This window comes from Protopterus annectens, chromosome 7.part0, assembly GCF_019279795.1.
Source record: "Protopterus annectens isolate FY-2018-M chromosome 7.part0, PAN1.0, whole genome shotgun sequence".
NCBI lineage: Eukaryota > Metazoa > Chordata > Ceratodontiformes > Protopteridae > Protopterus > Protopterus annectens.
Genome location: NC_056739.1, coordinates 156940140 through 156956004, shown reverse-complemented (window position 1 = coordinate 156956004; position 15865 = coordinate 156940140). Strand labels below are relative to the sequence as shown.

At 44.2% G+C, this 15865-nt stretch overlaps 1 protein-coding gene across 2 annotated transcripts in view; it reads right to left on the bottom strand.

Annotated features, from left to right (window-relative positions):
• KIF21B (kinesin family member 21B) overlaps window positions 1–15865 on the bottom strand; it is a 1412490-nt gene that overhangs the window by 749788 nt on the left and 646837 nt on the right. For both annotated transcript variants that reach the window (XM_044076606.1, XM_044076607.1), the window contains exon 5: window positions 1429–1557. In XM_044076606.1, coding sequence (XP_043932541.1) covers window positions 1429–1557 — 129 coding nt within the window. The remainder of the gene's footprint in view (window positions 1–1428; window positions 1558–15865) is intronic.

Below are 15865 nucleotides of genomic sequence, written 5' to 3'. Positions count from 1 at the left end.
AGTACACAGCTACAGGCACTCTATAACCCCCCCCAGTACACAGCTACAGGCACTCTATAAACCCCCCCAGTACACAGCTACAGGCACTCTATAAACCCCCCCAGTACACAGCTACAGGCACTCTATAACCCCCCCCAGTACACAGCTACAGGCACTCTATAACCCCCCCCAGTACACAGCTACAGGCACTCTATAAACCCCCCCAGTACACAGCTACAGGCACTCTATAAACCCCCCCAGTACACAGCTACAGGCACTCTATAAACCCCCCCAGTACACAGCTACAGGCACTCTATAAATCCCCCAGTACACTTTTAACAATGTCTTACCACACAGCAATAATGTACAGCTGCAATCTGATAACAGCATACATTCTATTCTTCAGCCTTTCCAGTCTTAACTCTAATTTAGTTTATTTCCCCGTGTTCTACTTTCCTTTGGTTTGGTAACCTTGCTACTGGATGCAACCATAGTCTCAACTTTTGGTATTCTCACTATGTGTGGGTTTGTGTTCCTTCACCATCCACCCATCTGTGGAGGTCTGTTTCTCCTACAGCAGATGGGAATTAGCTTTGAAACCTGCATTCCAAATGTTAACAGACTCCATCATGGATTCTGGCGGCAAAGGTAGGATCATGAGTGGATCTTGATATTAGGCTCAACCTTATCACTTCAATCACAGTTGTAATATCACTTAACAGCATGATAAAACACCAGCAAACACAACATATCCTTTCATATGGGGCTACTGATTCAGTGTTGTCTCTCCTTGGTGAGTGATTTTACCAGTTAACCATCAGATACACGTTAACAATAATAAACGTGTTAACCAAATATTCCCACTGGACACGGTCCCTTTTTACAGGTGACTTCGAAGCACTGTCTGATAAAAGTGACTTACACAAGGCCACAGACTAGGCAGATGAGGGCTGAAGGAAATCGAACCTTGCACCATAGGGACTACAGCTCACAGTTTTAACCCTATGCACCAAATTCAAGCTTCTGATTGACATCCTGAACCCAAATGCTTCGATCAGAATACACCACCATGCCGCTCTTCTGTCTGCAGCTTTAATGGTTTATTTTTTGTCTTCATACTTCATTAGCTGCTGTTTTAGAGCAATGCTCCGATCTCACTGGAGTAGTTTGTTCTACTGTACCGCAGTCTCCAGCACCAGAAGGTACCCAAAACTTATCAAAACATACAATAAAGAAAAGAACTGCAACAAATAACGCTAACAGAGACAAAGATATCCAGAGAGAGCTGCGGCAGTCTGATTTACCACTGTCACTGGTTAGTTTGTGTACATGAATGTAAGGGTTCAATCATCATATACAGCAGGTGGACTTGAATATCTGTACGCAAAGCTCTACAGTAGATGATGACAAACAAAATCAAAGTGCATTGTTCCCACCCAAAGTACTCACCATGTTAGAGCAGGCTCGCATTTGGCACACATGGATGGTAAAGATGGCATGTGAGCGGGAACTCTGAACATTCATCTGGGTGCTAGCAGTAGTGCGGGACAGGGCTCCTTGTTTAAGGCACTGAATCAGCTGCAGGTAAGAAACAGAGCAAACATCACTGTCAAGTGTCTTTTAAACCTGAAAAGCTAGCAGGATTGCAGCAAACTAGAAAAATGCAAGGTACAGCTCAATTTATAGCATAACAAATCAGAATTCTGAACAGGTTCTTTGTCGCTAAGAAATCTGCAGTACAGGATACGTCTCTCCCAGAAGTGCAATCCTTCTGCTGATTAATTTTGCCATGCATAATGAAGATAAATGAACAAGCGATACATGTTTGATTTCTGTGGTGCAAAAGTGCTTTTCTACCCTGTACAATCTTCATGCCAGCTCAGTGGCCAAAAGAAATGCCACTGCACTACGTAATACAGAGTAAAATGTCCAAAAACTGACAAAGTAATTAAACTCTCCCTCAAGTAAATGCAGCACTCTCCCTGTGTGCTTTCATTACTTTCACTCCTGAAGTTTAATCGGGACATCTTTCTTGAAACAGTTTCATTAAATGCTGACATATAGCAGAGAAGGAGACTATGCAAAGCAGACCGACTGTTCTGTCTTTGACTCTGTGAACATTAACAGCCAAGAAAAAAGTGCTTCACAAGTGTGTTGAGTAATTTCACTGCCCGACTTACAGCACAGAGTTGTCAGTGCATGTTATCCCACTGCCCAACTTACCACCACAGAACTGTCAGCCCACATTATCCCACTGCCCAACTTACCAGCATAGAACTGTCAGCCCACATTATCCCACTGCCCGACTTACCAGCATAGAACTGTCAGCCCACATTATCCCACTGCCCAACTTACTAGCACAGAACTGTCAGTCCACATTATCCCACTGCCCGACTTACCAGCATAGAACTGTCAGCCCACATTATCCCACTGCCCGACTTACCAGCATAGAACTGTCAGCCCACATTATCCCACTGCCCAACTTACCAGCATAGAACTGTCAGTGCAGATTTTCCCACTGCCCAACTTACCAGCACAGAACTGTCAGTGCAGATTATCCCACTGCCTAACTTACCAGCACAGAACTGTCAGTCCACATTATCCTACTGCCCAACTTACCAGCACAGAACTGTCAGTGCAGATTATCCCACTGCCCAACTTACCGCCACAGAACTGTCAGTGCAGATTATCCCACTGCCCAACTTACCAGCACAGAACTGTCAGCCCACATTATCCCACTGCCTAACTTACCAGCACAGAACTGTCAGCCCACATTATCCCACTGCCCGACTTACCAGCATAGAACTGTCAGTCCACATTATCCCACTGCCCAACTTACCGGCACAGAACTGTCAGTGCACATTATCCCACTGCCCGACTTACCAGCATAGAACTGTCAGCCCACATTATTCCACTGCCCAACTTACTAGCACAGAACTGTCAGCCCACATTATCCCACTGCCCAACTTACTAGCACAGAACTGTCAGTCCACATTATCCCACTGCCCGACTTACCAGCATAGAACTGTCAGCCCACATTATCCCACTGCCCGACTTACCAGCATAGAACTGTCAGCCCACATTATCCCACTGCCGACTTACCAGCATAGAACCGTCAGCCCACATTATCCCACTGCCCAACTTACCAGCATAGAACTGTCAGTGCAGATTATCCCACTACCCAACTTACCAGCACAGAACTGTCAGTGCAGATTATCCCACTGCCCAACTTACCAGCACAGAACTGTCAGCCCACATTATCCCACTGCTCGACTTACCAGCATAGAACTGTCAGTCCACATTATCCCACTGCCCAACTTACTAGCACAGAACTGTCGCAGTCCACATTATCCCACTGCCCAACTTACCAGCATAGAACTGTCAGTCCACATTATCCCACTGCCCAACTTACCAGCATATAACTGTCAGTCCACATTATCCCACTGCCCAACTTACCAGCATATAACTGTCAGTCCACATTATCCCACTGCCCAACTTACCAGCATAGAACTGTCAGTCCACATTATCCCACTGCCCAACTTACCAGCATAGAACTGTCAGTGCAGATTATCCCACTGCCCAACTTACCACCACAGAACTGTCAGCCCACATTATCCCACTGACCAACTTACCAGCACAGAACTGTCAGTGCAGATTATCCCACTGCCTGACTTACCAGCACAGAACTGTCAGTGCAGATTATCCCACTGCCTAATTTACCAGCACAGAACTGTCAGTCCACATTATCCCACTGCCCAACTTACCAGCACAGAACTGTCAGCCCACATTATCCCACTGCCCAACTTACCAGCACAGAACTGTCAGTGCAGATTATCCCACTGCCTAACTTACCAGCACAGAACTGTCAGTCCACATTATCCTACTGCCCAACTTACCAGCACAGAACTGTCAGTGCAGATTATCCCACTGCCCAACTTACCGCCACAGAACTGTCAGTGCAGATTATCCCACTGCCCAACTTACCAGCACAGAACTGTCAGCCCACATTATCCCACTGCCTAACTTACCAGCACAGAACTGTCAGCCCACATTATCCCACTGCCCGACTTACCAGCATAGAACTGTCAGTGCACATTATCACACTACCCAACTTACCAGCACAGAACTGTCAGTCCACATTATCCCACTGCCCAACTTACCAGCACAGAACTGTCAGTCCACATTATCCCACTGCCCGACTTACCAGCACAGAACTGTCAGTCCACATTATCCCACTGCCCAACTTACCAGCACAGAACTGTCACAGTCCACATTATCCCACTGCCCAACTTACTAGCACAGAGTTGTCAGTGCACGTCCCCCCTACCCAACTCAGCAGCACAGAACTGTCAGTGCACATTATCCCAACTTACAGCACAGAATGGTCAGTGTACATATCACTGTACACAACAGTGTGCCAAGTAAAGCTTCTTACACAAATGGGAATGGCAGCCTTTTTCTGCAGCCTAGGAGTGTGGGACTCCTATTACTAAACACATTAACTCCAAGGGCATGACCCCTGCAAAACAATATGTGCATGTTCTTATAGCATCATGGCAGCTAAGCTAAGAAGTGGACTAGCTCTTATTCAATTAAAATCTTAGCCATTTGTGTACATCTAGCAAATAATCTTTTCTCCCTTAGCTTGAGACTTGGAAAAAAATGCATTTAGGTGAATGAACTGATTCAGCAACAAAGGACAGATTAGTTCTAATGGATACCCAGTCTTCTGTCATTGTGGAAAATCACTAAAGGCAGCATTCAGAAACATTCAGCTTTCTAGTTGTAGGTTTTCCAGCCTCCTTCATTACCTGTAGGATGTTCTCTGAATCAAGGTGCCTACTAAAAGGATTATTATCCATACTGTGAGCCTGTGTATATTCAGGACTGGATGAACTAGAAAGCCCTTCTGCAGTGTGAGCGAGTCCATCCAGTGGGGTAATATTTGTTGTTTATCCTTGACTGGGCGGAAGAGGAAGAACCACCAATGTTGGCTTGGCTAAAATGGGTCAAGTGAATTTTGAATTACCCTTCTGAATCTTCAGGAGGACCTTTTGGATGAGAAAAAAGGGAAGGAAGGCCTACAGAAATTCCCTTTCCATGGAAAGGGAAAAGCATCCATTTTCCAAGCAAGGGATTATGGAGCAAAATGTTCTGCTCTGGTTGCAAAGAGTGGAGGCAAAAAAGGTCCATCTCAGGAGTATCTCACCAACAGGCAATCTGAAGGAAAACCTCTCAAGGGTACAACAACCATTCATGATGGTCTGCCCTGGACCTGCTCAGTCTGAAACTGGTCTGCTGGAATGCAAACTGCAAGGAGAAAAAGACTGCAGTGACCTATTATGATCCATGCAATCACTGCCAGGAGAAAGACTGCAATGCACTATTATGATCCATGCAATCACTGCCAGTCAGGAGAAAGATTGCAGTGAACTATTATGATCCATGTAATCACTGCCAGTCAGAAGAGAGAGACTGCAGTGAACTATTATGATCCATGTAATCACTGCCAGTCAGAAGAGAGAGACTGCAGTGAACTATTATGATCCATGCAATCACTGCCAGGAGAAAGAGATTGCAGTGAACTATTATGATCCATGTAATCACTGCCAGTCAGAAGAGAGAGACTGCAGTGAACTATTATGATCCATGCAATCACTGCTAGTCAAGAGAAAGGGACTGCAGTGAACTATTATGATCCATGCAATCACTGCCAGTCAGGAAAGAGACTACAATGAACTATTATGATCCATGCAATCACTGCCAGTCAGGAGAAGAGATGGCAGTGAACTATTATGATCCATACAATCACTGCCAGGAGAAAGAGACTGCAGTGAACTATTATGATCCATGCAATCATGGCCAGGAGAAAAAGGCTGCAGTGAACTATTATGATCCATGCAATCACTGCCAGGAGAAAGACTGCAGTGAACTATTATGATCCATGCAATCACTCCCAGGAGAAGAGACTGCAGTGAACCATTATGATCCATGCAATGACTCCCAGTCTGCACAGGCGGTATGGCTTTACCCCCACCCAATGTTTGATGTACCACATGACAGTGATGGTTATCTGTTAAAACTGAGAGTTCCTGGGAACCAAAGGTAAGAGAGACTGGGCAAGAATCAGTGCTTTTATTTATGTTGATATGCTCTCTTCTGTCTTTTCTGACAGAAGTCCTTGTATCATTGAGACCTCTTTCAATAACTCTCCGTGCTATGTCTAAAGTGTCTACTGAGAACTTCTGGAGATGAGGAAATATGAAAATGAGCACCTGAATTTGATCTCAACCGAATGATCCAAAAGGAATGTTGTTTCTTCACAAGAGGTAAGAGAGGAATTGTGGATGCAGAGGGTGAGTGTTGTACAGATGCATTTTAGGTGCCATTTAATCTTCCTCACATGCAGTCTGTCAAATGGAATCATTAATACAGTGGGTGCTGTGCATCCCAGTGCTCAGGGAATCTCTCCTGTAGGTTTATCAGGGGCAGAAATTCATCTGTTATGGACTGAATTTTGTCTGAAGAAAGGCCATTACGAGGGATGTGTTGAGAAGGCAGCTTAGGAGCACCAGGGAAAGAAATGGAAGAATGAAGGTTTTGAAGTTGATCGTGAATCCTATGTTCTTGAGGAGGTTGACACCGAGCTGTAATGTAGGGGGCTTGAATCAGAAAGTCATCCAGAGGTTGATACCCAGGAGTCTGCAGAATACTATGATGAGAGCTAGACACCTTGAGAATACTCCCAGAGAAGTGGACAGACCAATTGGCCAAGCAGTAAAGTGAAAGTGCAAACACATGGCACACAATCTTAAATGTCTGTGATATACGTGAGCAGGAATATGAGGGCAAGCAACCCTGAGATCAAAGGTAAACAGAAAAGCTTTGGGGAAAAGAGATTTTTTTGAGTGCTAACATCCAGAATTTTGGAACCTTCAAAAAGGAGTTCATGGTAGACAAATCCAAAACTGCTCTTCATATACCTTCTTTTCCTGGGACAAGGAAAAAAATAGCTAGCATAGAATCCAATACATTTTTGATGACTAGGAGCAGGTTCTATTCCATCCTGATCTAGAAGGTAAACCAATGTAGTTGGATTGGTGATGCTTGTGGAACTGTATGTAGAGAAGAACTGGAATTCTGTTATAGGGTATCCCATTTCTGAAATGACTTACCAAGCCCTAGAATCTTGCTCCTATTGTATTCTCAGAAGTCCGACAGTTTTTTGGGAAGTATAGAGGATCATAAGCCGGGGGGGGGGTCAGAAGCTTAAAGAAGAGTCCTTTGGCTCATTTGAAATGAGGTTTGGGTTTGGCCTGCCACTTTTAGATTGTTTGACCAAGCTTGGAGGGGTAATGTTTTTGAAATTCTAGATCAGTGTAAAAAGTTGCTTGAACTTCCATGCATAATTGTCCTACATTCTTTCTGTCTTAAATCTAGCAATTTTCCACAGACATATTTCTGGGAGTAATGGGAGCGTCAGCAAGAAAACCCTTTTAACAGAGCCGTGGCAGCAGCCCAGGAAGAAGCATCTGCTTTATCATAAGCACACTTAATGGAAGCAGTGAAGTGTAGATTTACAGTCACTGTTAAGGAGATTAGGAATATGCTTGGACATGTCAAAAATGGACAAGTACCATACCTTATGGGTTTTATATTTAACAGCACAGAAAGCCAAGTAGATGAAGTATACATTTTTTCCCATACTTGTCCATCACCACACTGTCTATCATTAGCAAATGCATTTGCCGATGGAAAAGTTTAGATGGCTTGTCCAAGTCCTTAGAAACAACTGCAGGGTCAGATGTGGGATTTTTGTACAGGTATTGGTGACGATCAAGGACTGTACAATACCAGTCAGGCTTTTTTGGTGTGGAGCAGAGTATATGGAGCGACAGAAGCAAAGACACAAAAGGGTTTGTTCAAGGCTTCTATAACAAGAGGGGCAACAGAGGGTCTGGGGAACATCCAGATACCACTTGTTTTCTAAGTAAATTTTTAATGAAGACAAAAGCAGTATTTGGTATTATGGTCATGTCCTAAGCAGGGAAAACACTGAGTAAGCCTATCCTAGGATTTGCCTACCATAGAGGCATTTCAAAGTCTTAGAGAGCAAGAACAAAATCCAAAAGTAGGAAAACCATTTAATAATGAGGAGGGACTACCCAATGGGTAATTGCCTTTCCTTCAAGACAACTGGATCCTTTAGTACAGCTAACAGACGGAATGTCAGATGGACGCTTGCATCCCAGATTGGGATTTTCTTACTCCTACATGCATTACTGGCACAAAGCCCTTGTACCCAGGTCCATAGTCAGATGTACTGCACATGAGGAAGGAATGACAAGGCTGGACCTACAGTACCAACACTGACTTAATGAAGAACATCTTAATAACTTCACAATGCAATCTCATGAGAAAGGATCATAGCAAAGATATGTTGAAAATTTGAAGCAAAATAAAAGCTCCTTTCTACTGCTGTACCACTTAGGAGAGTTTAATTAGGATCCTGAGAGATGACGTAGGGGAAACTCAAACAGCTGAAGTCAAACTCTACTTTCAGACAAGTTAGGGTGAGGGTAAGGTTTGGATGTTGGTAGATGTCACTCAAAGGCATGTATAGAGAGGTGCATACATGTCCTGCATTAAAATTGCTACAATCAGAAAGAGGATGCAGCGTCTATTTGACTTTGAGGGAGTTAAATGTCATGCTGTAGGGCAAAGAGGACAGAGTTAAACTGCTTGCCTTCCTTCTGTGCCAACCTCATAGCACTTGGTATCCTCAGGCAGTGTAGCAACTGCCTGATGCTCAAAGATACTGAACTCTTGCTTAGTACAAGACATTGTGAGAGATGCAAGCATTTAACATGGATGTCTCCTCTCAGAAAAGGACACATACTGTGAGCAGCACACGGATTCCACAAAACTCTACACCAACCAACACTAAAACATCACATCCAGAGGCTGCAACAGTCCATTCCAAACCCTCGTAAATCCAGGAAGTATAGGTCTCAATGGACATCTAAGACATCACTTTCTGGCACACTTACAACAAAGCGTATTTAAATCCTCTCCGATCAACTATACTGAACCACTATACAAATAAAACATTTTAGTGGCAGGAGACCCTGTAGTCAGGCACATATTCCCCCTCACACTAGGCTGCACAAAGACAGGATGATGGAGACTCCTCTTTCAGGTGCCAGGATTGCAGATATCTAAGGACTTTTACAGCCTTTTTATCAGGCAAATGGAAATGTTTCTGGTCCACATGGCAGTAAATGACTTGGCGTGCAAAACCCTGAAAGATGCACAGAACATATATTGGAACAATCCATGCATTGATGGATGCAGGCAAGTTTCTGATCCTAAGCATCCTTCCATCTCCAAGGATGACATCTATGTACTAAGGAAAGATGACTGGCTTCTGCAATTGATTAAAGAGCTGTTGCAGCTCCATAAGGATCCAGGATGAGTCAGCTTGAGACAAGATGCTTGACGGTCCTGCTTGCTTCACCAAGAATGGTCTGCACCTCTCGTTCTAAGGCTTTCGCATACTGGCTAAAGCCTTTGCTATCCCCACAGTATCTTTTTTGGCAGAGTCCAGCTGACAGACATCACAAAGTAACCAACATATTAAGTCTAAAACAGGATCACATTAAGGTTAACTGTCCAATGTCACAAATCCCAATAAAATGCCTGACCTTGAGGTTCTCCTACATTTGGAGCACATCTGTGTAATTAATGAAACATTCTTTAAATGCTCAGAAAGCACTCCTTCCACAGCGGAGTTGTACGTCCACCATGCTTTCAGACCATATTGTCAGCTGTGGTGGCGTCAATATATTTGTTAGAGACCATGTCACCTCCCGGTCAGATCCCCAGGGACCTACAAACAGAAGTCATTAATCTCCAAATCACAACAAACAAAACCAGCAGTTTATAGTCTATTATAGGGCACGCTCTATGCCACCTGATAATCGTATACAGTTCTTAAAAGCAATTAGTGGACTTTCTAGCCAACATGGATAAATATATAGAACTGACAGTACCTACTAGATCTAAATATAATTAAAGGTTTTAAAGCAAACCACCCTGGTGATCCATAAACAAGCTCTGCAAAATCTTTAAAGTGTACACGAACCCTCAAACCAAGGATAACATTACAAAATTGACTAAAAACTGAATCAGGAATATTATGGCAGCTCAAAAAACTCAGGCTAACGAGCAGCAGTGTGAAACGCTGGCAAGATATTTATTATTCACAGTGTAAACCAAATTACAGAAAACTGCAACACTGCCACAGAAGACAGCAGGGAACACTGAAAAAGAAAGACAAATGGTAATCAAGTATGATGAATACACCTAACAAACACACGTAGTTAGAATAAAAACCATTCAATAAATACCCTAAAGTCTGCAATACCAAAAGCAACACAAATGCACAGACCACTTCAAAAATTAGCCTGAAACAAGAGCAGAAACATATCCTGCATAGCAATTCAAAAATCATTGCTAGGCTAGGCAGTTAACAATACCTGTACATTTTGCCACAGGTAGCGGATATACTACCTGGACAAGCATGGCTGGACAGCTCTCTTTCACAAACTGCTGCATTTCAATTCCTGTAATAAATCACACCAGTCTTACTACATTGGTCCTGTCTCGAGCACTGTTCAAGATGGTGGGAATACTCTCCCAGAATTTCACATTATATAATGTACTCACAATTTCATCCAATACTTAAGAGAAATGACAATTACAGAAATAAGATGAACTTATGACTGTGCTGCCTATCAAAAAGAAAAAAGTTATGTACTCACCATAACGTTCCATGTTTGTTGTCCATAATCTCGCCTTCATTCTTGATGGCTGGGTTCGGAACCGAGCATTGGTTCTGACTCGGCAGCATACTAAAGCTCGAGAGCTTTTACTGGCTCGAGGCTACATCTTATCTCAAGATGACTAGCGACTGTTACCCAGATCTCACTTGAGAGAACTAATCACTAGACTATACCACCCAATACAACAACTACAACAAATCCTCTGCCCATAATTCCTAAGGCATGAAGGGAATCAGGAAAAATTATAGCCAATTTCAGAAATTCCTCTCAATCCTTCAGGAAGGGGGAAGGAGGGTGGGATGCAAGAATGAAGGTGAGATTATGGACAACAAACTTACATAACTTCTTTATGCTATGTTGTCCTATCTCGCCTTCATACTTGGTGGTTGGGACAGCATCCCCAACACCTTTTTTCTCGGGTGGCTCAAGGGAATAAACTCTTCAGAACAGTGGAACCAAAGGATGCCCTGTTCCGGGAGGCCACATCTACTTTGTAATGAGTGATAAAGGTATGAAGGTTAAAACATATAGCTGCAGCACAAACTAAATCCAAAGGGAGCCTGGCTTGAAAGGCAGTGGAAGTCGACACAGATCTGGGTGAATGGCCTCTAATTTTTCCCGGGAACTCTTTATTCTGAGAGTTATAGACATAAGTAAAGGTGTTCATAAGCCATTTTGATAAGGTGACTTGAAACTGAACTTCCTTTCCTGTTTTCTGAGAATGAAACCACCAGTTGGTCAAATTTTCTAAATTCCTTGGTCATATGCAAGTAAAAACATAACTATGTACATCCAATTGGTGAAGCATGTATTCTGCCTTGTTGCCATGATTGGGGAAAAATATACGTAAGCTCAATGGACTGATTTAAATTGGCCTCAGAGCAAACTTTTGGCTGAAAGGAAGGATTTGTCCTGAGGGAAACTCTATATTTGTGGAAAATCAGATAGGGAGGACGGATAGACAGAGCTGGCAGTTCTGAAACTTTCCTTGTGGAAGTAATGGCTGTTAGAAAGATGGTCTTCCAAGATAAGAACTTTAGTGGGCACCTGGCTTTTGTCCATGGTGGGACTGGATGTGTAGGGGGTGTGTGTACACATTGGTATCATGCCACCTGCCATGTGCCAGCAGGCAATCTATTGACAGACACCATGTTAGTGACTAGCAGGGTGAACGTGACATGCCTCAGCCAATCCTCTGGGTGCCTTCTAAACATGGCCACCAAGGTGATCAAGTTGACATGTATGCAACATGTCGTACAACACGTGGTTAGTGTCTGTGATGGAGACCTGTACCCAAGCATGTCCAGTTGAATGTGGTAGTGTAGTGTAGGTACTGGTGGCATGTGGCCCATACAGAGTGATGTCTCCTATATGTGACAGGTAGTACACAGCTAGCCACACATGTTGGTGTCAATCAAGCATAGGTTGTACGTATCCCAGCTGGAGACCTGCCATCTGCACATCTGTAGAGGGTCTGACAGACACCAGTTTGGCGAGTAGCTATGCAGTAGGATGAATGTGTCAACAGATGGATGTTTGACAATGAGTATGCCATTACTACATGTTGTAAGCCCTCACTAACGTGCTGTACCGACGGTACTCCACAATTACATTCCACATGTCTGAGTATCATCCAGTAGGGGATATATACTGTGAGACAGCCCATACACCAGGTACACGACAGTGAGCTCTCAGAGTGCAGCTATGCCCGCAGGTGTGCTTGTTGTCAGTAGTAATGTTAGCACTGCACACTTCCCTGGGACAGCACTGTCGACAGTAGTAATGCCATGTTACACTGCATGCCTGTGTGACAGCACGTACCCTGGGGTTGCTATCCATGCATGTCACACATTCATAAGGATAAGAGTGCTGCGCAGGCCTCATATACTTGTGTCCCAGACATGACACTCAATACCCCTTTGCTACAGTAATGAGAGCACAGACATGTACTGTACATGGCAGTACATACACATATTACAGATGTCATTTTCCACGGTTTGACACAGCCCCTGTGTAGACAGTATGCCACAGAGTATTGTTGGAGGATGTCTAGACGGTCAGCATAGGCCATCTGTTTGATGCCTGTGATTCTTATAGTGAAGTATCTCCACTGCTTTCCCAGCTGTCGCAGCTGCCTTGCGAGGTACATACCAAACGGGGTGGTGTACTCTATACAGGGTGTAATGAGAGATGAGTACAGTGGGACAATTACCCCCTTTTCTCTGTATGTAAAGCCCTCAGTGATGAGGTGTGCCACAAGTGGATTTCCTTAACGTTGTGGCTATGTGGTTAATGAAGGTGAGACCACTGTTCACCTATGTCTGTCAGCGCACTGTCTGTGTTTAGTGTACTGCCACTTATGTGGTACTTCATGGGTACACTATGTCCAAAGGGGTAACTATACATACTTGCCATTTAGCCCATGGCTCTGGCACCAAGCATCTGTGTCTGTAAAGCCATGTTGTAGAATATCCGCATCATTTGGGGATCCAATAATGGCTCCCAGTTTGCAGTCATCTGTGAACTTTGTCAGCCAGAGTTCTGTAGTGTTGGCCTGTACTTCAGGGAAGTAGATGCCAAAACAAGAGCTGTGCCAAGACCGACCCTGACGTACTCTAATTAGTCAATTGTCTGGAGCAGGGATCACCCATGTCTACGTTTACAGTATGGTTTCCGTCGGTAAGTCAGTTGGCAACCCATGGTGCGACAGGTGTTTATGGCCAGCTCTGCATGTTTAACTATGTCTCTAGAGTGGGCGATGTTGTCAAAGGCCTTGGCAAAGTCCAGATAAGCTGTGTGCACCACATTACCCTCCTCCACAGCTCCGGAGACTGAATCAAAGTAGTCAAACAGGGTCAGGAGACAAGATTGGCCCTGCACGAGCACAACCAGGGTGGGGTCCAGTGTTTACTGGTTGCCAATGTCTTTGTTAATGAGTTGCATGATAATGCATTCCATGCCTTGCAAATCAGACTCGTCAGACTGATGGAAGGGTAGTTCCCGGGATCCAAGGTGGATTCCCCCTTGTGGAGTGCGATAACTGTAGCTGTGCACAACTCAGTGGGACAGACGCCTGAGGTAAGGCTATGATTACACATGGCACTTAGGGGAGAAGCAGGGTTATGTAGTAGTTCATGTACTACACAGCCCGGGATGTCATCTGGTCCCATGGCTGCTGTATTCCTAACAGTGGAGTCAGCGGATTCCACCTTTGTTACTAGAATTTGGCAACGTTTTGTTACTGTGATGTGCCCTTTAGGGGGTGAGGGAGACTGAATGTGGCACTAAATCGGTCTGCCCGGATACTGGAACATTCCTTTGAATCAGTATATTTAATGCCAATCTGTTGTAGCACAGAGCAATTCTGAGCATTACGGTATAGATCCTGGACATAACTATAGAATGCCTTGTGGTTGTCTTTGGAATCTATGGCAATTATATTTATGTAACAAGCTGTGGCAGATTTCAAGGGATAGCAGCTTCTTACTGAGGCTGGCAAAGGAGCAGTTTCCATTTTGGGATTATGCTGTTAACTGCAACAGTGTCTTCCTTCTGTTGTATAGACAGTTCATGGCAGTGGAACACAAGATTGACTTCCTTGTTTGGAGGACAGCGTTTCGGGTCTACGTGGGATGGCGCAATGCATGCAAGAGTGGATGTGCCCACACAATGCCTTAGTGTGGGAATCACCAGTTGCACTTTAGCTCCCATCTCCATGGGTGTCATGAGGTTTGTCACGTCTGACCTGAGTAGCATGGCGTAGGCTTTGCAGAGGGTATTCATGGAGGATCCTTACTGGAAGGTGGAGGTGGGATGTGGATGTCAACAGTGATTAGCTAATGGTCAGACCTGACCTATGAGGGGTGGACACGTGTGGGGCATCTGACACCCATGTTGGTAATAACCAGGTCTAGGATATTGGAGACCCTGGTTGGACAGTGGATTAGTTGATCCAGGGGGTTGGAATGTATGGGTTCCCAGAACACTTGGTAAAGATTGGTGATACACGAGGTGATTTCCCAGTTAATGGCAGAGTATTTGGAATTACCCAGTATTATGGTGTTTGACTGTATCTTAATATTGTCCAGTACATTTATAATGGTGTAGTGATAACCTTGGACCACGGAGGGGGAATCAGTAGGCAGCTACAATTTGGATTGCAATCTTACATAGTGTCAGGTGCATCTGGTGATTCTCAGATGCATTGGGTTTGACACTAGACTGGAGGTGTGAATGACCTTGGTGAATATGGACACTCCTCCACCTGTAGTGTTGCGGTCTTGGTTTGTTGACAGACGTGTGTGATAACAGTTGTAGGCAGGTACTACAGGTGTGCTCTCTGGAGCATTGCACCAAGTCCCAGGTACTGCACAGATATTGATGTTCCCCATTTGTATGTGTGGCTCAGGACAGTGCCCGTTTAGGCTTAGACGTCCAACATTGAGTCGCATTACCAGCAGTTTTGCATGCTTGTATCTGTTACAGTGGTTGTTTTGCCCTTTGAACCTTGCCTAGACCAGGCACAATGGTGGTGCCAGGAGCTGTAGCCAGTAACCTGAGTCCCAGGGGAAACACGTGCAGTCAGTCCCTTCCAGAGCATTGTGGTTTGTACATCATGTCGCCCCAGGCAGACAGATGACGGATCCTCTTTGAATGACATCAGTCGCTTAGCCACTTGAAGTCAGTGCTGTGTATATATATATATGCGTGGTATTTATTTTATATATATCCCCATATATGTATGAGGATATGTATATGGCCATATAATGTATGTGGATATATATGTGTGTATATATCTACATAGATATGTGGATATATGTGAACACATATCAGTTTACCATATGTCCAGAACATGGCGTAGAGTCTTACCTCAGTACCAATAGTCCCAACACCGTAGTGCAAGGGCATATCACAGATGTATTGCGGGTATATATGTAGACTGTTGCCACTGTCATAACAGACATGTTGGGTGTGGGAGGTTGCATCTGCTGTAAACATGTTCACCATTGCCTACGGACAGACATCCTAGGGGCAGCATAGTA